The following is a 23,347-nucleotide window of genomic DNA, read 5'->3' as shown; positions in this document are numbered from 1 at the left end:
ATTTTCACTGAAATTTTTCAAATAAATTTATGCGAGTTCATGAGTTTTCTCATAAAAAAACCTAAGATTTTAGATTTAAGTGGGTGTTGGACATAGTCGGGCCATATTATTTTATCGTAAAAATGATTAAATTCATAGTTATGAAGGGTAAAACGATCCTAACAATGTCAAATATTTGCAATTTTGGATATCGAGATAATATAAAAAATTATAGGGTTTTCAAAAAATTGAGTCAAATTACCCGTACAATACGTAATTTTTTTATAAATAGTAATAAGTACCACATGGTTAATTTTAAAATTTTTTATATTATTAAAAAATTAATAAATAACAAGCTTTTCATGCTGGGCCAGTAGCCCACCGGCTGGTACGGTAGCCCGCGACCCTTGCTTGTAATCAGCTTGTGGGCCCACGTGTATAACGGGCCGAATTTTGGCCTGGTACCTAACGGTCCGAGCCTAAAATCTTGGCCACATGGGCCCGCGTTGCCCATCCTAGTGGGCCCTACTGGGGCTGATCAAGTTCAGAATCTCCAAAATTTTCCAAACAACAATCTGAAACACTTGTGCCCATCAGCGTTCTTTCCATTTAGGCTTGATCCTCGTTTGGAACCAGTGGGCCAGCTCCTCCCGGATGCTTCCACAAGGGCTCCTACCCGATCCAAACCTCTCTCTAGTGAAGGTCCAGATGTTAGCAGCGAAGGGGGCAGGCTATGAAGACATGGTGTGCATCTTCTGACCCTCTTTAACACGGGTTACAGTGGTTAGGGAACGCAAACCCCATCTTCTGGATTCTGTCCTGTGCGAGAGTTCTTCCTTCACTGGCCAGGAACACCACCCATTCCGTTCTAGGGAGGTGGCCCCTGAACCAAATGCACTCCCTCCACTTTTCTCTCGGAGCCTTTTTTACGAATCGCGTCCCATATCAAGGCTCTCGAAATCTGGATGGACGGGTTGTCCTCCCAAATAAGGGTGTCCTCGGCACTAGACAAGGGGGGGAGATGAATAGGGATTCCCCTTACTAACACTAGCCATAAGATTGGTGGTCCTGTGCCAGGGTCTCCATCGTCTGTCATTTAATCGTCTTGAATCAGTATGTCTCTCTCTCTCTCATTATGTTTTTCTTTGATGATTGGTGTTTCTTCATTGTTCGTTGGACAAAACTCAAAAGTGCGTGAAGAAAATTCCGTTCTGATTATGTTATTCTTGTATTTCTGTATATGCTTGTATTTTTCTTTGATGATGACTGTCGTTTCGTGTTTGATTTTAGTAGATAAAGGAAAACGAAACCCATGAACAAAATTCTCTCTTCACCATGTTCTTTTGTTCCTGGTATTTCTATATGGTATTTTGAATCTCTATCTCTCTCTCCCTCCTATTTTGGTGAAATTCCTGTTGTTTGGTGAAAAAACTAAAATAATGAAGAAAACCCCCTTTGTTGATTCCGTTCTTTTGCGTTTTCTGTTTTCCTCTCAAAGAGGTTGGATGTCTTCTTTTTCCCTTTTTTGCTTGTGTGCTTTCGTCTTCCTCTGCACTTGTGGTTTCTATCTTGAGAGCTGGTACTATGCAAACTTTTCATCTTCATGATTGCCTTTTTTTTTTTTTAGTTTTTTGGGTTTTCACGAGAACTTTCAAGGCCTACGATTTTGTCAAATTGTAAGCTCTGAAGAGTGAAAATCCAATTGGGGTTCGATGTGCTGCTGCTAAAATACTTTCTTCACCTCCGTGATGAAAAAAAATATAGTCTTTTAAGTAGTTTCTCTCCTATTATATACAGGCATGTCCTATTATTTTCCTTCTGTAACTTTAATTTGCTTTAACACTTCATACCTGTTCTTGACACCTAAGAAATATATCTATTGATGAAAATTCCAAAAGGTTAAAATTGACGTTGTAAATCCAACATCACCATGAAACAGACGCATGACAATAAATATTATAATTTACAGTTATTGTATCAATAATTGAAATTTTACAACAAACCTGGCAACTGCCTCGCAGTAATTCAATAACAAGATACTTCAACTGCTCCCTACTTAAGCTCACATCTTTTAAATATTCTCTGGTCAAAATTATCTGTGCTGCAAGAAATCATGTGACTGGTTGGCCTTAGAACAGCAAGCTGCAAACAAAGCTGTTTTACTACTTTGATTTTGAAATACAATTGAATAAACACTCATGAAAGCATGCGTGCAGTCAAGTACAGTGGACAAGATATATTAAAAAAATCAAGCCACTAATGGGGTGCTGCCACATGTACAAAGTCGTGCAGGGGCTTCCCAAACTCGAACCGGGCAAGATTTTGGGTTTTTGTACTTCAAACTGAGCTCTCCACGAAAGATTCACCCCAAAGTTGCTTTGATTCAGCTTAATTGGGTTCTCTGTTGTTTCTTCAAACGATAAAGACCCAACTCGGAAGGAGGGAAAAAAGAAAAGGCGGAATCACACTAGTTCAAACCACCCCTTTTCTTGCCCATTGAACGGTGATTCTGATATTCATTGTTGGGTTATCTTTCTTCTTGTTGTGGTTTGCTATACCTCTCGAGTAGAGCTCAGTTTGGTGGTAAAGATGGTTCATTTGTTTCTCTCCCATAAGATCTGTGACGATGGTGGTGGTGATGTTGACATCAATGGGGGTGGTGCAAACGAGATTGTCTCTCTTCTTGAGGAATTGGGGTCGCTTTTATGGCAAGTGATTGTGGCTAACGAGCGGTCGGAGTCCCGTTTATGGCTATGCAGCACGATTGCATCCATCAAATTGGTAAGACCAAGAGAGCAGCGGATGTTGTTCAGGGAGCTATTGGAATCGAGTATGCAGAGGCATCAAATTGCAACCCAAATCCTGCAGTTGGTCTTCGAGAAGAGGCCGCAGAAGGCTGCAGCGATCCTGGCCAAGAAATGCCATATTCTGGAGAAGTTTTTCAGAGGTAATCTCACTTTTTCTTTTCTTGATTCTACTTTTCGTAGTTCATAGTTCCCTTGATGTGCAAAAACACATAATTTTGATTCCGGTTGTTTCTTCAAATTTTTAACAAACTGTGTTGCTAGAACTTGATGTATTAAAATAGGAACACGCAAGTATTTGTTCTTTTGGGTTATTACTGTAACAAATCATGGGGGAATTTGAATGATTATGCATGGTAACATTCAGAGTCTTGGACGTCTCAGTTGTTAGTTTTTAATGTATTTTGGCTTCATGGCGAACTGTGACATCGTCCACAATTTTTGTGTCTTTAAGTGCACCACTATACTTGCCTTTCTCAAGAAGCAAAATAATCATGATGACAAGAAATCCATGAATAGTAGTGTTTGTATGGTGAAGTGGCGATCTTCCAGTGAAGGTTGTTGATCTATTTACTCTTGGTAATATTATGCACTGTATAGCAAACATATAATAGGTTCCCTCTCGGGTCATGTTTAGATGGGCTGTGTTTGGCAGTGTTTGATGTAAAAGGGAAAATACTTCCCATCCATGCTTAAATCCAGCTGATTGTTTCTAGGCGGGAACTTAGACTACAGTCACCTATTGGTTTTCCCTTGTGGCATCGAAATGCTGACCACTGAACTTTTTTCGTATTTCCACTCCATTTCAGCTTTGCATCCAACCACAGCTTTGAATTTGGCACTTTCATCATCCAGCTGGCCCTTCAATATTGAATATGGATGTCCCCCTCAGTGTTGTATTTCATTTTTTTTGCAAGGGAAACCTTCAGATGGATTGTGATCTGTGCAGGTATATTGCTTGTATGATAGTACAGAGCTGCTAACTGTACCAAATGTGCTAACTATGTATGTGACACCGAAAATAGACTTATTTGGGATCATCCTTCCATAATAACTAGCAAAAGTAATGCCTCCTTGCATAATGTAGCAATTTGTATGCCGGTGAGCAACATGCTTAGTCAATGTCATTCTTTATTTAAGTTTAAATTGGAAATATGATTCCAATAGTGCCGAAACATAATGTTAGCATTTTGGACTTGATACTTAAATGGTTATAGACAAACACACACAAGCCTAATTTTTTAGACTATTGCATGCTGGGGTTGACTTGTCTTATCTGAAGTATAATGTCTGGTTAGGGCTTCCATCTCCTCGTCAAGTACTTCTAGCCTCATATTCTTTTCACAGTCTCTTCTCTTCTTCCTTTTTTTTTCTTTTTTCACGTTTGGTAGTATGCAATCTCCAATCCTCTAGTCTAAAAGAAGAGTATATATTTAGTTTATGATATAATCAGGTTAATTGCTGTAACTTAGGCAGATTTACATTTTATTAGGTTAATGGTAAGGTTGACTCACTGTTGACATGATAAGGTTGACTCACTGTTGACATTATTCCTCTGGTAGTTTCTTGGGAGGCTCCTCTATCATGCTGTCATTCAACGTGAGTTCTTGATTGCTAGCATCTACTAATGGCTAGTTTGGTAGGTGTTGATGACAATTTTCTAGAGCTAACAAAAAATTATGCTTTTACATAAGTAATTTAGAATTCCTACCATTCAAGTAGTTGCACACTAAGGTTTGGCAAATTCAGTAAGTTTATGATGCAGCGAGAGATCAACGTTCTTAATTGTTTACAAAAAAATTGTGAATTACAATGAATAATGAAGAAAGGAACTTAGGAAAATGAAAATAGCGGCTGGGCAGAAAGTAAACAAAATGAAAGGCTGCTGTAGAACTGAACATGACAGAGGAAAACTCCAAAAAAAATAAATAAATCTTCTCCTCTACGTAACCCTAAGGTCGAGTATTTATAGACTGCAAAACGGATCTGGATCTCAAGTCCAGTCCCTGGACCTGAGATTAAATCGATGCTGCTGACATGCTGGATCAATCATGTGTTGGAACACTGTCGACGTGAGCGCTTCAGACCTTCGCTCGCCTGGAATAGGTACACAGGAGCACGTCCCTGAATCGAGGTACCGTGCTCGAGGTCGGATCCATCACCTGGGTCCGATCGTCCAATCCATTGGTGCCGAGATTCCTGGCCACACCCGGGTCACTCTGTATAGGCCCGACCTGGTCCTGCTCTGCATCATTCTCCCCTTGTTGGGAAGAAGTCGGCTTTGACGACTTATTGTCACCACAGTAAGTATATAGATCAGACACATTGAAGATAGACGAAATGTGCCAATCATCGGGCAGTTCAAGGAGGTAGGCATTCAGACCCAATCGCCGGAGGATCTTAAAAGGGCCATGTTTCTTAGGACTCAACTTACCATAAGTACCCATTGGGAAACACTCAGGACGCAGGTAAACCCATACTAACTGACCTACTTAAAACTGAACATCACGACGACCTTGGTCGACAAAAGCTTTGTAAGCTTCGTAATTTTCAGCAAGTTTGGCTCAGACTTGTCGGTGAATATCACACATGTACTCAACAACATCAAACACGTCTGGGGCTAGGTCTTGGAGGCTAGTCACGGGTGCTAGATCCACCACCTGTGTTGGTGAACGCCCATAAACCACTTGAAAAGTAGACTTGCTTGTGGACCGGTTGATGAAACTATTGTAGGCGAACTCGGCTTGTGGCAAGACTAGGTCCCATGTCTTGACATTCTCCCCCACGAGACTCCTCAGTAGGTTCCCTAAGGTGCGGTTCACGACTTCTGTTTGACCATCGGTTTGCGGGTGGTATGCACTATTGAACTGGAGCTTGGTATTCAATAAGACCCACAATGATTTCCAAAAATGACTCATAAAGCGAGCGTCACGATCTGAGGTGATCGAGTGAGGCAACACATGGAAACGGGTCACGTCCTTGAAATAGTACGAGGCTACTAAAGAGGCGTCAGTGGTTCGCTTACACGGAACAAAGATAGCCATTTTGGAAAACCGGTCAACCACAAATAAGATAGAGTCAAAACGATGCGAGGTCCTGGGAAGACCCACAATAAAATCCATAGAGATGTGTTCCCAAGGCTGCTCAGGGATGGGCAAAGGAGTATACAGACCGCTATTTTGACGTTGACCCTTGGACACTTGACACACTCGCTAACTCTAGATAAACTTGACAACGTCTTTATGCATTTTGGGCCAAAAGTAGCGTTCATCTAACAATGCAAACATCTTATCGTATCAAAAATGCCCAGCTAGTCCCCCTTCGTGTAACTCAGGAATCAGCTGAAGCCTAAGAGAGAATGCTGACACACATAGCTGGTTACCTCGAAAACGGTAACTGTTATGTATAGTGAACCGTGGGTATGCCGTGCTGGTAGAGGAATGACACTCTTCCCAGACCTGTTGAAAATCAGGGTCTGTCGGGTACAATTTCTTGCACTGCTCAAACCCAATGACCTGCACAAACATAGTCATTAAAAGACTATTCTTCCTGCTAAGTGCGTCAACTACCTTGTTCAGAGTACTTGATTGATGGTGAATTGTAAAAGTGTACTCTTGCAAGAAACTGACCCACTTGGCGTGCCTCACACTCAACTTCTTTTGACTGTTTAAATACTTCAACGCCTCATGATTCGTGTACAAGACGAACTCCTTATAAATGAGATAGTGCCTCCAATAACGAAGAGCTTGTACAACAGCATAAAACTCGACATCATAAGTAGAATATTGGCATCTCGACCGAGTCAGCTTTTCACTAAAGAACACAATAGGCCTACGGTTCTGACTCAGGACGACACCAATCCCCACTTTAGAGGCGTCGCACTCAACCTCAAAAATTGCGCTAAAATCAGGAAGGGCTAGGACGGGGGCACTAGTCATTTTCTCTTTGATGAGCGTGAAAGCTTTCCCCGTGGCTGAGGTCTAATGGAAACTAGTACCCTTTAGGCACTCCGTGATAGGGGCCATGAGGGTGCTAAAATTCCTCACAAAATGACGGTATAAGGTGGCTAACCCATGGAAACTATGGATCTCTCCTATAGTCTGCGAGGTAGGCCACTCTACAATAGCTCGGACTTTAGCAGGATCAACCTTCACTCCATCAGACGACACTATAAAACCCAAAAAGACCACGCTTGACGTCATGAACTCACACTTTTTTGGTATTCGCATAGAGTTTTTCTTTCCTCAAAATCTCTAAGACTTGACGCAAATGATTAGACAAAGAGGAACTGTAAACCAAAATGTCATCAAAATAGACAACGACAAATCATCCGATACAAGGACGCAACACTTGGGTCATCATGTTCATGAAAGTACTTGGAGCATTCGATAACCCGAAGGGCATGACTAACCATTGGTACAACCCATCACGTGTCTTGAATGCCGTTTTCCGCTCATCCCCTTCCCGAATACGGATTTGGTGGTACCTGCTTTTTAAATCGATTTTCGAAAAAATGAAGGCACTACCCAACATATCAAACATGTCATCCAATCAAGGAATGGGGAAACAATATTTGACAGTGATGCGATTGATTGCCCTACTATTGACACACATGCGCATGGACCCATCTTTCTTGGGAGTGAGCAGGGCGGGTACTGCGCAAGGGCTAATACTCTCACAGGTGAACCCCTTTTGCAGTAACTCTTGGACCTGTCTCAACAATTCGACATGCTCTGACGGGTTCATGCGATACATAGGTAGGTTTGGTAGACTCGATCCCGGGACGAAATCTATAGCATGCTGCAACACCCTTATTGAAGGTAGGCCATCGAGAAGGTCGTCTGGCATGATATCACGAAACTCCTCGACAAGGGGCGCGATTTCCGTGAGAACGGGCACTGACGTACTCATAGTCGGTTTGGCCACCAGGGCATAACAATAACCGTCCTCTCTACAGTGACTCAAGAAAGTCTGGTAGGATAGGCCCGTGAGTCGGGGAACTCGCTCGGGCTTATCCATAGTGGGAAAACCGGTCTCCTTGATAGGAAGAAGGATTATTTTATGCCCTTTGAAAACAAACAAGTACGTGTTCCTACGGCCATCGTGAATAGTCTTACGATCAAACTGCCAAGGACGACCCAAGAGAATATGACAGACACTCATAGGGGCCACATCACACCACACTTCATCGTGGTAATGCTCTCCCATAAAGAATCTGGGCATCGTTGGGTGATGGATACTTCATTTCCCTTTTTGAACCATGCCATTTTGTATGGTTGAGCAAGTTTTTCCGTTTTTAAATTGAGGGTGGACACGACGTTTTCAGAAACCATATTTTCACAAGCTCCAGTGTCAATGATGACATCACACACATGACCCTCACAATTGCACCTCGTTTCAAAGATATTATTTCACAACCATTTTGCGGGGGCCGACTCTCGGGGTGCGGTTAGGACATGACGAACAGACAATAAATTCTCGACGTTACCATCGAACTCTACGACTTCTCCTTCATGCTCCCCCTCAACTAAGGACTCGCCCTCACTCTCACTATCTGGCGATGACTCTATGAAATGGGCGTTCTTGGTCATGGTGGGGCACTTGGAGGCAACATGTCCCTAACTCTTGACACCTAAAGCAACGTATGGTAGACTCACTAGGCTTGGATTTGCACCTGGTATGATAGGCGGGTCCGGACTGGTCACGCTTGTCGGTGTCTACTCTTGGGGTAAACTTTGAGTCTTCCTTCCTTGGAGAGCTCGCTCTCCTGGTTGGGAAACTCGACTTGGGTCGACTGGTCTGATCGCTCCGAAAAACTCTATACTCCTGCCTCTTTTTCAACTTTTTCTCTATATTCATGGCATAACTGCTGGCCTGATCCAATGACTCGATTGTGACGCAACTAAAATCATCAGAAATAGCAGGACAGAGACTAGAGATATACCTCGTGACCTACTGTCGGGCGGTCTCCTCGATCTGCACTCGTAGGGATAGGCGATGAAACTCAACAGTGTACTCTACCACGGTACGGGTGCCTTAACGCAGGGTCAGGTACTTCTTATAAGCTCTCTCTTCGCATGGTCCGATGACACGAACTTGGATTGCATCTGTCTCTGCATCTCCTCTCATGCCTGCACACGCTCTTGCCCCTGCCGTCCCCTCGACCTTTGTAGCTCAACCCACCATGTCTGTGCTAGGCCCCTCAATCGAGTGGACGCTAGAGACACACGACAATGCTCAACTACAGTGTGGTAGTCAAAGAAAAACTGCACGACATAAGCCCAGTCGAAGAACTGCTCTGTGTCGAATCGTCCTGCGAACTCTAGAAAGTCCAACTTCACCCCGTAGGTGGAGGGGTGCTCTGGCGCTCTTTGTTGACGAGGTTCCACCATTCTTGTAGGGTACTCGTTCCAGAAGGCTTCATCGTCCATCAAGGCAACGTCATCCTCGTCACGGTACTGCTCGACTGGAAGTTGATGCTGACGGATTCCATTGACATGTGGTCGGCGCTCAGGTCACGCTGGCCCCTGTGGGGTCTGCATAGCCACTGCTTGAAGCTGTCTCGGTCTGGCCCGCCCTTGTGTGGGAGCCAGCTGCGGCCGACGGTGAGGTACCGGTATAGTAGGGGGTCTCGTAAACGGGTGAAAGACTGGTTGGCTAACTGGTTCCAGATTGGTAGGAGTGGGGTAGTATGGGTTCGGGTTAGGGGTTGGGCTATGGTAGAAGTATTGGGTTGGATATGGGACAGGGTTTTGGATCGGGGATGGGATTGTGGATTGGGTTGGGTTGGGTTGGGTTCGAGTTTTGGTACTGGTACTGGGTATGGTTTGGGAAATATTGGGGCGTCTCACCCGATTGAATCTGGATCGGGTCTAAACCTAAGCTATTCGTCGGACCCAGAATTGGATAGGTAGGATCATGGATCGAGTTGTGGGGAGCAAAGGCCTGGTTGGAACTCGATCTTTGATCCATAACATGATGGATCTGGTTTTGACCCGGTTCAAAATCAAACTGGGGCTCCATCCGGGTCCGATACAAGACTGGGTCGGTATTGGATCGCACGTTACGGTCAAAATTATTGGGTTGGGTCAGATTCGGGATAACCCGCGAACCAGACCCAACTAGGTAGGCCGGGTGATGGGGCTCAAGGCTCGGACCCGCTCCCTGGGACCCAAAGGGTGGTCCCCGAGACCCGGGTCTGGGCCCTGCTACTATTGGCTCCGGGTCGGACCCTGTCGGGTTCGGTCCGATCCACAAGGGACCGCACTCCCTTGCTTGTTGGTGGGCTGCGACCGAGCCCCCACGAACGAGCTTCAGGAGGGGTGATAGTTCAGCCCCGACTCAGGCTGACGAAGTAGCACCTGCAGCCTGGCCCAACGCCACACTCGGGCTCTGCAGGCCATGTCTGGTCTGCAACACCTTCACCGTGGCTTGAGGCCAGGCCTGTGCACCCGAGCCGATGTTGGGAGGCATCTCAACGACCCCCTGGTGCGGTTGGGAGGCATCGATCACCTGACTCGTCGTTGCTATCGGGACGGGGTTCAAAATAGGTACCATTTGCGGGATGATTGCGTGACCAGCATCCCTCTGTAGGCTCATCTCGACGCCATCCAGTTGCACGACAGATTGATGGTAGGTTGGTTGGACTGGTTCGATCGCTGTGGCATCCGCGTGTCCGGCTGCACCGTCGCCCAATCTCGCTCCCGTTTTCAGCATAGAAGTCGCGTGCGTCTCCTCTGACGACTCGAGGACCACAATCCGACCTTCGATCCCATCCAAAGGCTTTGACATGCCGGCTATGCCCTTGCTTACACGTAGCATATTTTCCTGGATCTTCTTCATCATGTCGATCATCCGCATCATAGGATCCTCGTTGCCGGTATCCGATCCCCCTCGTTCCTTCCCGCTCGTAGGATCGTCCCTCGCTTCTTGCGCCATGCCGTTGACCAAGGAGAAGGGGCTGCGCTCTGATAGCACTTTGATGCAGCGAGAGATCATCGTTCTTAATTGTTTAAAAAAAATAACGAATTACAATGAATAATGAAGAAAGGAACTTAGGAAAATAGAAATAGCGACTGTGCAAAAAGTAAAAAAAATGAAAGGCTGCTGTAGAACTGAACATGACAGAGGAAAACTCCAAAAGAAATAAATCAATCTTCTCCTCTACGTAACCCTAAGGCCGGGTATTTATAGACTGCAAAACGGATCTGGATCTCGGGTCCAATCCTTGGACCCGAGATTAAATCGATGTTGCTGACGTACTGGATCACCCGTGTTGGAACGCTGTCGACGTGCACACTTCAAACCTTCGCTCGCCTGGAATAGGTACGCAGGGGCACATCCCTGAATCGAGGTACCGTGCTCGAGGTCAGATCCATCACCTGGGTCCGATCGTTCAACCCATTGGTGCCGAGATCCCTGGCCACGCCTGGGTCACTCTGTATAGGCCCGGTCCTGCTCTGCATCAGTTTAGCTCAAATTGCTATCAGCTCATGGTTTGCCTGAATAGAATCACTATAAAGCTGTTCAGCTAACAGCAAAGAATAGTGTATGGAAAGAGTTGAAATTGTTTTCACACAGATATGGAGTATGAGATCTGTATCTATCCTTTCAGGGCTGTAACTTCTTTATGAAGTATCTAATTTGTTCTCAGGAAATATGATGCTTTTTTTTTTGGGATATGAAGTCCCCATTTCATTTTTTGCAGTCATAAACATATATCCACAAAAACCAAAATTATGAATGTAATAAAGTAGAAAACTAGAACGTGACAATTCATGATCTTGTACTCAAAAGACAGGATTGTTATGTTTGATATTCTAATGAAAAAGCTAAAGGTATGTAGAATAGCTGAAAGCTTGAAATTTGAGACATGATGGTGTAGACACCTCAATTTTGACCGAATCATTTCATGTTAGAGACATTCAGCGTCTTCAACTCATTTCTAGAGTCTTTCGACTTTTACCTTTTTTTTAGCCTTCAAAATGACATCCAAACTAGGAGATTTCAGCTATTAAATAAGCAAAAAATCAGGTTATACAACATCAAAATGGAAAGTTATAACCAAAACAAGGTGAGTTGTCTAACCAAAATTCTGTTTTTCAAGCAGTGCCTACTTTGATTGCATTTTGATCCAAAACGATTGAATTTGGTTTTACGCTTAAAAGATGAATTTAAGTTTAGGATGCGAGCTTGCCAATGCATAAAAAATCATCTCAATCTGACATATAGATAAAAAGTTATGGCCAAAACAAGTTGACATGTCACAACTGTCTTAACGTAGTTGTTGATGGTACATCAGAAGTGTTGTTAGGGACTCGACATGTCATGAATTTTCATTGTAAGCTTGAATTGTTGTTAATAAGGTCCAAGAACTGAGATTATCGTTAGTAGTTTCTGTTACGACAATGAAGCCGTACATGATACTTCAAGTACAAGGTTTTGATGATGAGCAAGTGAAATCAACTGCATTTCAGCTAAGGCAATGAAGAAATTGAAGAATTCGATGAAGAATCTTTGAAGACTAGTGTGCAAATGTTAAATTCATTAAAAGTCTTAGATTCTTGTAAGAGCCTTACTTAGAGTGCATATTTAGGTTGCATTTCACCTAAAAAGTCTTTAGAAAAACTTTTTCTAAAAGAACCCTTCATGAAAATCTTTTTAGAAAACTCTTTTCTTAAATTTTCGTGTTTATTAGTCGACCAATAGATTCACCAGTCGACTAATCCTTTCGCGCCATATTTTCTAAAAAGTCATTTATGTCAAATTAGTCGACCGAAGGTTTTATCAGTCGACTGGACAAAATGTTTGTTTTCTGGAAAATTTAGCAGCAGTCGACTAATGACTTTATCAGTCGACTGGACAGAACATGTGTTTTCTGAAAATTTAGCAGCAGTCGACTAATGCTTTTATCAGTCGACTGGACAGAATGCATGTTTTTCAGAAGATTTTAGCAGCAGTCGATTGAAAGGTTTTTCAGTTTACTGATGATATTATCAGTCGACTAATTTTATCTCTAGTCGACTAAGTTTCAAAAGTTCAGATTTTCAAACGGCTCGATAAACAGATCAGTCGATCGACGATAACTGTCAGTCTACTAATAACTAACTATTAGTCGACTAACTAATTTTGCCGTTTTTCCTGAAACTTCAAAAATGCGTGTCTTTTCATTTTTCAAACGTTTTGATCGTTCAAAATGGACTGTTTTGACACCCTTTCATACCCTCAACATATGAAAACTTTCAACTATAAATATGAGTGCATTTTACACTCAAAAACACTGCAATTCAATCAATTTGAATCAATTACTCTTTGCTTTTCACTCATATTCAGTTTCTCACTCACGTGATATTTTTCACTTCAGTTTTTCACTCAAATTCTTTTGAGAAATAGTGAATTTGTGAGTAGAATATTTCAACAATCTCAAAAGCCAATTGCATCTCATTTGCATTCAAAAGAAGGGCTCATAGGTTGTATTGTAAGTTGTTACTTGTTTCAATTTTTTGTAAAAAGGAAGGACTCCTTGGTTTAAAGGAGTTGTTTGCTTTCAGTAGGTGTGTTACTGGAAGTGGGACCGGATTTGGTCTGTATGATCTTGTAGTTACACAAGGTTGATAGTGGAAATCTCAAGCGGGTTTTGCTTGGGGACTGGATGTAGGTCGGGAAAGACCGAACCAGGATAAATTCTTGTGTTCCTTTGTGTGTTTGCTTTTCAAATTGCAAAATACGTTAATATTTCGCAGACAATTTTTAAAAGAACTATTCACCCCCCCTCTAGTGCTAGTTGCCTCGATCCTACTGCACTTTCAGTTTCTAGGTTGTTGTTAGCCGTTACATTGTATCGTTAGCATTGTTTGTCAGCAGCACAATGTGTTGTTAGCAACCCATTTGGTTCATTTGATCCTAATTCATGCAAGGAATAGAGATAAGTCTCCAGAAACTCGACCCTCCTATTCTAGAATCTTGAAAATTCTGAACAATGAACCTAGTCCTCATCTAGGACTCCAAAAATCTCATCTTGTCTATCTACTTGTCCCAGAAACCTTCGCCAACACGCAAGGTAACTTTAGCCAATCAGAAAGAGACCTCAAAACATCCAACCAATAGGATTGTAACATGTCATCCAAAGGCAAATTTGGATCTTTGGATCCCGAATCCATAAGACTAGGACCTTAATCCTTTTCAAAACCCATAAATAAGGATCACCTCTCCCTAGGCCAACATCTGAAATTGATACATTCGCTTAAAAATATAATGGAGGTGTATGTAGCACAACAGAAATGGGGAAGAAGATGTAGGTTGGGTGCTTAGGAAACAAGGGAAAGGTCAACTAACTTGGGGAGAGAGAGGGGAGAGGTTGGGCTAGTTGGGTTGGTTTTGGTGAGTGGTTTGAGAGTTTAAGAAGAGGTTGGAGATGCATTAGAGAAAATCTCAAGTGTTAAGGGTCTAATCACTTAAGGCTAACCCTTTTAGAGTAGGACACATTCCCAAAGAGAATTCACAAGTGAATGCTCTCAAATTGCATTAAGCAACCAAAGTAGAATCATGAGAATTATGAGCCATTGGCTTGGGTTAGACCTTATATAGGCCATGCCCCTCCTAACTACCCCCCAATATATGTGGTAATTAAATTCATTCCATTCCTACCCCAACTACAGATGACCAAAATATAAAAGGAAATTACAACGTATGCCATGCCGCCCAAGAGCCCAAGTAGGCTAGCATGCTAGCTGTAGGTGCATGTATCACCTTATTTGGCCAATATTGATCGTTAGAGAAAGGTGAATGTATCATTCCTACACCTTTGGAATTTGCTTTGTCCTCAAATCAAGTATAGGAACCGCCAAGGTTCATTCCATGATGAAGACGATCATAGTACTGGTAGTCTTTTGGCCCTCCCGGGTCCTAAACCTTAGGGGATGATTAAAGCAGCTGCAACCATAAAGAACTTTGGCCTCAAGCAAAGATGTTTTTTGTGTATGCGCTCATGAATGTGCCTCGATCTAAAGGGCAAATCACCTTCAAAAGTTCATCCTTACGTTCGGGTTGAGGCACCACCCGGAACATGTTACAAATTTCTGATTCCCTCCGGGATAAAAAACATATAGGGGATTCACATCAATCATTTCCAACAGTCCATTTGAGCTTACTCTATTGTAGGGACTAAAGTCTTCAAGGTCAAATACAGCATCTGTAGTCCCCCTCACAAGTTCTGGTTGAGAGAATGAAACAAGATCAGCCTTCAATGGAATCTGTTTCTCTGTTTCAAATGGGTGGTCAAAGAACTCGGCTCCCTGTTTGTGGTCAATGAAATTCAAATCAGATTGACCATGCATCTGGCCTTGTATAAGTTTCACTTCAATAGCCTTTGTGTTTTTATTTGATTAATCTTTCCACTGCTCCTTTTTATTTTCATTTTTGTCATCCATAGGAATAGCTTGGTGTGCACTCTTTTTCTCACACTCTAACTCTGTTTGATCCGCATCAAGTACATTCCTCACTTCATCTTGAAATGATATCTGTGTAATGAAATGCTAAGGAATGGATGTGATATCTCCACGAGCCACGCAACCGCATACACACATACAAAGTAGCCACTAATGGACGAAAATACAATAAACCACAAAAGTGGTAAACACACAAAGAGAGAAGGAATAAAACTGTTTCACTTCAAGAATGGCTTCAAAGAAGCTTAACTTACAAGGGGAAAACCCCCTTTATTTATAGACAAAGAGGCACCTTTGGAAGGGCTCCATATGGGACATTGGAGCCCTTCCAACGGTCATAAATATGACCGTTGGAAGCTCCAACGTCCTATATGGTGGGCCCAAAAAATAAGAAAAAGAAAAGAAAGAAAAAAAGAAAAGAAAAAGGAAGGAAAAAGGAAGGAAAAAGGAAAAAGTAAAAAGTAAAAAAAGAAGGGGAAAGAGTACATATGTGCGTGAATAGGTAAAAAGACAGTTTCACCCCTAATGGGTATTACAAAAGAATATATATATTTATAAATATATAGATAGACACATAGTCATATATATATATATATATATGAATATGTGTCATGATCTCTCTCTCTCTCTCTCTCTATATATATATATATAGTACATATAATTTAACAGTCTGATCCACTATCACATTGAATGCCTTGTTGTCATCACGCTCATCATCGGTCACAGGAAAGGGCTACCTAAGGCCGAGGTGAGATTCATTTTTCTCTACACTTTTTATTGAATTTATTTTGTTTATTTATTATAAAAAGTGTGGATTTTCTTAACGAATAGCATATTTGCTTTGTTTTCATGTTTTTTCAAGCCTTGATGGTGGCTCACGCCATCAAGCTCACCTGCATTTAAGACCCACATTCGAGATACAGATCACTTGCAGGCTAAAGCTCAGGCCTTGAAGATTCTGAAGTTCCTTGAGTGGCTGATCCCTGCTCATCCTCCACATCTCTCACTTATGTCTCAAATTCAGATTTGTTTTCAAATCCAAAATCTACTTTGGACCTACCCATATTTTCCTTTCAAATTTTGGGGATCCACAGATGAACTGCCACTTATTTTGAGGAAATTAAGCTTTGCCTGTCAAATGAAATTGGCTAGCTGATTAGATGAGATGATGAATGAAGTGGAACACACATATCTTTTGGAACATTGTATTGATTGATGAATATAAGGATAATTGCCTTGAGGTCTATACATCATCTTTTCAAATGTGCTTCAGATTTTTGCAATAATGAATCATTATCTACTTTCCTCTCTTTAATGTTAATTTTTTCCAACATTGTGAGGCAGTGTAGGGTTAATATGCATTTTACTCTGTTGTGATGCACTTTTTTTGCATTAACTGTGCTTTCATGCTGAAAATTTCTTCATAGCTAGTCTAGCTCTTAATCTTTGCAATGGTCAGCGATTTCATATAGTTAGTGATAGCCAATTTTTCTGCTTATAGAAAGGCATTGAATTTTTTGATTTCTCAAATATGACTTTTGTAGTTGCTGCATATATACAGGAAATCCAGGGCGCATTCTACAATGGTTTGGTAATTTTGCTACTTCTGGCAAGTATGAACACCAGAAAGGTGCACGAGCAATATCCCAGTATGCTTTTGTAAACAGGGATGTTTGCTGGGAGGAGCTAAATTGGAAGGGAAAACATGGACAGTCACCGGCAATGGTTGCTACCAAGCCACATTATTTCCTGGATTTGGATGTATTGCAAACAGTGGAGAATTTTCTGCAGAATGTGCCTGATTTTTGGTCATCAGATGAACTTTCAGAGTCACTAAAGGATGGTGAAATCTTTGTTATTGATACAAAGTTCTTCATTAATCAGTTTACCCACCTAATGTATGAAGAGGATTCAGCAGATGTATGGGCTCTCGTTGATGAATTTCTAAATGATGAGCAATTCTCATTTCTCTGCAAGCATCTCCTTATTATACTTAGCGAGAGTGAGCTATGCAAATTTATGGTTTCTATTGGTAAATTTTGTTCTTCACGGATGTACTCTATGGTTTCTTGTCACTCAGAGAAGTCTCAGGAGGCATATTCACCATCTTTCTGGCTTGAAATTTTGCTTTTAACATGTTCCGACAAGCCACCTATGGATGAATTGCTCCTATCAAATGCGGTTATTAGTCAAGGTCGCCAGTTATTGCGACTGGTACAGAGTGATGAACATATTGAAGAAAAAAACAAAATCAACGAAATATTTTCAAAAGTAAATAGAAGTCTGGATGAAGCCAAGCACTGGTCCTTGATGAAGGAATGCATAACCATGAACAAGCCAGCAGCAATGAAATTGCTTGGGCTTGAATCTTGGATGTTCCATAGTCGTTTGTCCATGGACTATAAAACTCAAGATTCATGGGAATCAGTCTTTGTCACGAATGGAATTGGTTTTCGCAAGGCTACCAGATATTCATTTGTCTCTCGAGATGGCTCTTCAAGTGATGCTGGAAGTGACACAGGTGATGGCGGTTTGGTGAAAGTTTCTGGAAGCAGAAAAAAGGTGAGAAATAGGAAGCGGAAGAAAAGGCATCATGTTGATCACAGTCACGATTACAGTGATGAGGTGATGGAAATCACAAGTTCGAGCAGATGGGAGGGATATGGGTCAGATGGATGTTGGTTGATCTCAAGTGACAATTATGCCTCTGCCTGGAGCAGTGTATGTTCTTTTTACTACTATTATAATTTAAACTTTAGTTTGAACTTTTAAGGTTCTGAAGCTGCTGTCAATCATCATTTTTTCTCTAAAAATTGTGTCTCATGGTAAACCCCATGAAGCTGTTAAAACAGTCGTCTTTTCCATTTTCTGACTGGCTCTGGGCATCTAGTTCATGGGACAGCTGCATCTGTGTACGAGTTTCTTTTTGGGATGAACTTTTTATTGAAAAGGATTTAATAAGGCATACTGCTACCAACATGCTTGTTAAAAGATAACAATCCAAGATGAAGCTAATCTTTTGCATGCTCCTGTACGTAGATTGTTCTTTTTCCTGAACTCTCTCTCTCTCTCTCTCACACACACACACACACACACACACACACACACACAAACACACACATAAAAATCTTTATGTGGTTGTATGCATGCTGTATATACCTGCATCTTTGTTTTTTTCCATTTTTCCTTTTGGTTTCTTACAACTACTGTTCTCTGTGTGGGTTTGATGTAGGCTGATCTACCAGAGCACCTGGCAAGGCACTGTTTTTCAAGCTGGCTGAAGTGTCTTTGCTCAAAATGGTTTTTGGTGTCTCAGGATGCATGAGATGGGCTTCATCCTTGGCGCCCCCAACCAATCATAGGAGGTAACTTTATCTGGAATTAATGCATATTCGTCTTGAGCAGTACTGTTTGTTGAGATTCATTTTACAGATTTGTGTAAATCAAGGTATTTCAAATCAGATTGAAGAAGTTGAAGGACAATAGGTGTAGCGGACGTCCCTTAGCCTCTAATGTTTCCTCAAGGTGAGAGGTGGCACCTTAGAGTCGTTTATTTTATATAATGAAGCACTAGTGAGGGCTGATTATTACAAACATTGATTGAAACACAGGTTAATTACAACTATGCCACTATTGTACAAGACTTAAACAAAATATACAAAACATTTATATAGAATCACCCCAAATAAGTTACAAACAACAATGTTAAAAATACTAAAAAAAGAGCCCCTGCCCATGAACACGTAAGGACATCTCACATTAACACTCCTCAAGTTTTGGATGGTTCTTGAACATGCATGACTTGCTCTTCAACATGTCATGTCTTGCTTTTAACATTTTTGTGAATATGTCTGCAGTCTGGTGCTGTGATATCACATACTTTGCTTCTCCATCATCTAGTTCTACCTTGAACAAAACGATAATCAATTTGGAAATGCTTATTCCTGTCATGTAACATTGGCTTGGATGTCAATGCTGAAGCACTTTTGTTTTTACAATAAATAATAGATCTATGCATATTTAATTTCATGATATTCATAAGACTCTTTTTCCACATCACTTCAGCCACTATGCTTTCAAGAGCCTTGTACTTTACTTCATACTTGATCTTGCTGCACTCTTTTTCTTCTTACTCTTCTAAGAAATAAAATTGCTATGAAGAAATACACATTATTCAAAACAGATCTTTGATTAGGATTACAGCACAATCTGCATTGAAAAGTCCAACTACATGATGAACTTGCATGTTCATGGGATCAATTTTAAAATAACTAATCCTTGGTTGAGTATACCTTTGGCATACCTCATGATTTGTTTAGGACCATGTGAACAACCATGGGAGAGTCCATAAACTAACATATTTAATTGATGTCATAAGAAATATTAAGCGTTGTAATAGTCAGATATTGGGGTTCCCTAGCTATACTTTTGAACTACTCTGGCTCTTGGTACAATTCATCTTCATCCTCTGATGACTTCTTATTCATTACTAATGGTGTTTGAATAGGCTCACAACTTTGTATACTATCTCTTCAGCGTATCATATGCATACTTTTGTTAGGACATTTTAATGATATGCTTTATCTTTTCAATTATAATACCTGAAAAATATCTGGACATGCTAAAAAATTTATTGTGCAGAACTGCTTAGTTTCTTCTAAGAAAACTATCTAACTCCCAGTAATTATGTCATCCATGTATAAAGTATAACGACTACAACTTCCTTCCCAACAACAACAACAACAACAACAACAACAACAACAACAACAACAACAACTACTACTACTACACCTTCATCCCAAAACAATTGGGGTCGGCGATATGAACCAACAAAGAAAATCATTCTGGGTCTTCCACATGAATCCTTCTCCTCCATTCATTTCTATCCAATGCCATGTCCTCGGTGAGGTTTCATATCCTTTCCTATCACCTCCATCCATGTCTTCCTAGGCCTACCCCGACCTCTTTTAACTAATATATTTTCCCATTTCTCCATCCTTCTAACTGGAGCATCATTAGGCCTTCGTCGAATATGTCCAAACCACCGTAAACGATTCTCTCTCATCTTATTTTCAATGGGTGCAACGCCTACCTTCTTACGTATCTCCTCGTTCCGAATCTTATCTTTTATTGTATTTCCACACATCCATCTCAGCATACGCATCTCAACTACACTCATTTTTTGAATATGATGTCTCTTGGCAGCCCAACATTCCGTACCATATAGTAAAGCGGGCCTAATATTCGTCCTATAAAACTTTCCCTTCAATCGCAATGGCATTCTACGATCGCACAACACTCCAGTTGCACTTTTCCATTTCATCCACCCAACCTTTATCCTATGATTTACATCTTCATCAATTTCTCCATACTTTTGAATGATGGATCCCAAATATTTGAAAGAATCATCCACCGGTATTTCTTGCTCACCAAGCTTCACTACACTCCCATCTCTATTTCGTTGCTTACTAAATCGACATTCCATGTATTCTGTCTTACTCTTACTCAACTTAAAACCTCTTGCTTCCAATGTCGTCTCCATAATTCTAACTTAGCATTAAACCCAGCTCTAGACTCATCAATCAAAACAATATCATCAGCAAACAACATATACCACGACACATTTTCTTGAATTGATCTCGTAAGCTCATCCATCACTATAGCAAATAGGAAAGGGCGTTGCACATGATACAAAAATAAAAAAAGTATCAATCGATGATCTTACAAATCCACTCTTTTATTGCATTGAACAAACTCTGAAACTAGGCCCTTTAAGCTTGTTTCAGCCCATATATGACACTATTAATCTTGCATATATACTTTTTTGGATCTGCTTGATGAAAACCAGTTTCTCCATATATACTTTCAAATCTTTATGCAAAAATGCATTTTTTATGTCACACTCGTAAAGCTTGTAAAAGATAATACAATTGGCACACTTAAAATTTTCACAAGTTGGCTTAATGTCTCTTTGTAATCGTTCCATGTTATATCCTTTGGAAAGACTCTTGCTTTGTATCTTTTCATACTAATATTTGATTTGAATTTTACCTTGTATACCCATTTGCGTCCTACTAAATTCTTATGTTCAAGTCTTCTCATTGTAGCCCATGTGATATTCAATTGCATAGTTTCCATTTCTTCTCTCATTGTATCATCATCGTCATCATGAAGCCTTATCTCAATTACATGAGGTTGGCTTTGCGAGTCTTATTTTTCCGTTCCCATCTATTTAGTGCTACAACTTTGGTTACTTTACAATCCATCATGTCACCTCTGACTGCCTCTTTCTAAGTCTTCAGTGGTCTTACTCTTTTTCTAGTTCCTTCTACTTGTAACATGTCGACCTTTCTCATAGGGTAACAAGTCTTCGTGCAATATGTCCAAAACATCTTAAACGACATTCACTTATTTTTCCTTTTTATTAGTTCGACTATAAGTGCATTATGATATATTTATTTTTAATTTTGTGCTTTCTTGTAACCCCATATATCCTTGTTAGTATACACATCTTTGCAACATGCACTCAGTCTTGTCTTTTCTTAGTCGCCCAATATTCGGCTCCATATAATATTGTCGATCTTATAGAAATCTTGTAGAAAACTCATTTCAATCGTTGAGCTACTCTTGTTTTTACATAATACACCACTAGCCTATCTCCATTTAACCCAATTGGCACTAATCCTATTAGTGGCATCTTTTTAAAATCCACCGTTTTGTTATAATATAGATCCTAAAGTACTGAAGCTTATGGTATTGTTGAATAGACATTTTATATTCTTATGACATTGCTGTCATTAGCTTTTGTACCCTGTCACTTGGGTATGGGTACGGGCACAACATGGCAATTCCAAAAGATGTGGGTACGGGGCACGACTAAATATATATTGAAAAACATATATTATATATCTAAATTATATATTATATATTGAAAATATATAATATAATATAATATAATATTATAGAAATCTTGTAGAAAACTCATTTCAATCGTTGAGCTACTCTTGTTTTTACATAATACACCACTAGCCTATCTCCATTTAACCCAATTGGCACTAATCCTATTAGTGGCATCTTTTTAAAATCCACCATTTTGTTATAATATAGATCCTAAAGTACTGAAGCTTATGGTATTGTTGAATAGACATTTTATATTCTTATGACATTGCTGTCATTAGCTTTTGTACCCTGTCACTTGGGTATGGGTACGGGCACAACATGGCAATTCCAAAAGATGTGGGTACGGGGCACGACTAAATATATATTGAAAAACATATATTATATATCTAAATTATATATTATATATTGAAAATATATAATATAATATAATATAATATAATATAATATAATATAATATAATATAATATTGGACACGGCTACCAGCGGGTATGGCACCCTAAGTGCCGTGTCGTGGTAACATAGTTTGTACCTAAACTTGTACTCTGTATATTTCGTTTTTGTTCTACTAATTCTCAAACCATTTTTCTCTAATATGCTCCTTCATTTTGACTTTTTGCTACCCTCAAAATGTGTCTATAATGACCCCAACTCATACCCGTGGAAAAGTTGGTTTTTTTATTAACACAATTGCGAAAATAATCCCAAAGACTCGGGGTCTTACAATCATACCACAACCACAACCACAAGGAAGTTTACACTACTATTATCCAACCCAAAATAACTTTATTTATCAATTAATAAAGTTTAATGACAATACGCAAAGAAAAGACAAGTAGAACAAAAACATGGAGCCACTTTGTCACAAAGTAGAATGTCTAGTAGTCTTGTAGTCCTCGTAACTCGCAGTAGCAGTCTGTCTTATCACTCATTTGAGGTTATAAAAAATATGATAAATACAATGTCAGAATCATAGATTCTACGTACAAATTTATCTAATGAATCAAATAAGAAAGAAAAACACTATCTCATACTTCAAATAACCATTCGTGCATTTTAAGAACAATGATCATGCAACACAATACATCACAAGTAAGAAAACAGTAAAGATGCATGATGAAATGCAAAACAGTAATTATGCATGGAATCAATGCACATGCATGAATAACTTATTAAGTTATTATCATAGTTTTCTTTTGTATGCATATCCTTATTAAATGC

General features: G+C 40.4%; 1 protein-coding gene across 8 annotated transcripts in view; it reads left to right on the top strand.

The window, feature by feature from the left end:
* Positions 1-791: 791 nt before the first annotated feature.
* The window catches only part of LOC149839055 (uncharacterized), a 25,276-nt gene continuing 2,720 nt past the window's right edge, over positions 792-23,347 (top strand). Inside the window, exons 1-5 of one of the 8 annotated variants that reach the window (XR_016431461.1) lie at positions 792-1,092; positions 2,196-2,926; positions 16,791-17,950; positions 18,462-18,594; positions 18,678-18,754. Coding sequence is in view for 4 of the 8 variants with exons in the window: in XM_090003989.1 (XP_089860115.1) it covers positions 2,569-2,926; positions 16,791-17,950; positions 18,462-18,554 (1,611 nt within the window). In the remaining 4 variants the exon portion in view is untranslated. Of the gene's footprint in view, positions 1,093-2,195; positions 2,927-16,790; positions 17,951-18,461; positions 18,852-23,347 lie in introns of those variants that run through there. The other 7 variants (XR_016431462.1, XR_016431463.1, XM_090003989.1 and 4 more) reach the window with 7 other exon arrangements.

This window comes from Nuphar pumila, chromosome 4, assembly GCF_984573655.1.
Source record: "Nuphar pumila chromosome 4, dmNupPumi1.hap1.1, whole genome shotgun sequence".
Classification (NCBI taxonomy): Eukaryota; Viridiplantae; Streptophyta; class Magnoliopsida; order Nymphaeales; family Nymphaeaceae; genus Nuphar; species Nuphar pumila.
Note: the sequence above shows the minus strand (reverse complement) of the source record. Positions and strands in the feature narration are given on the sequence as shown.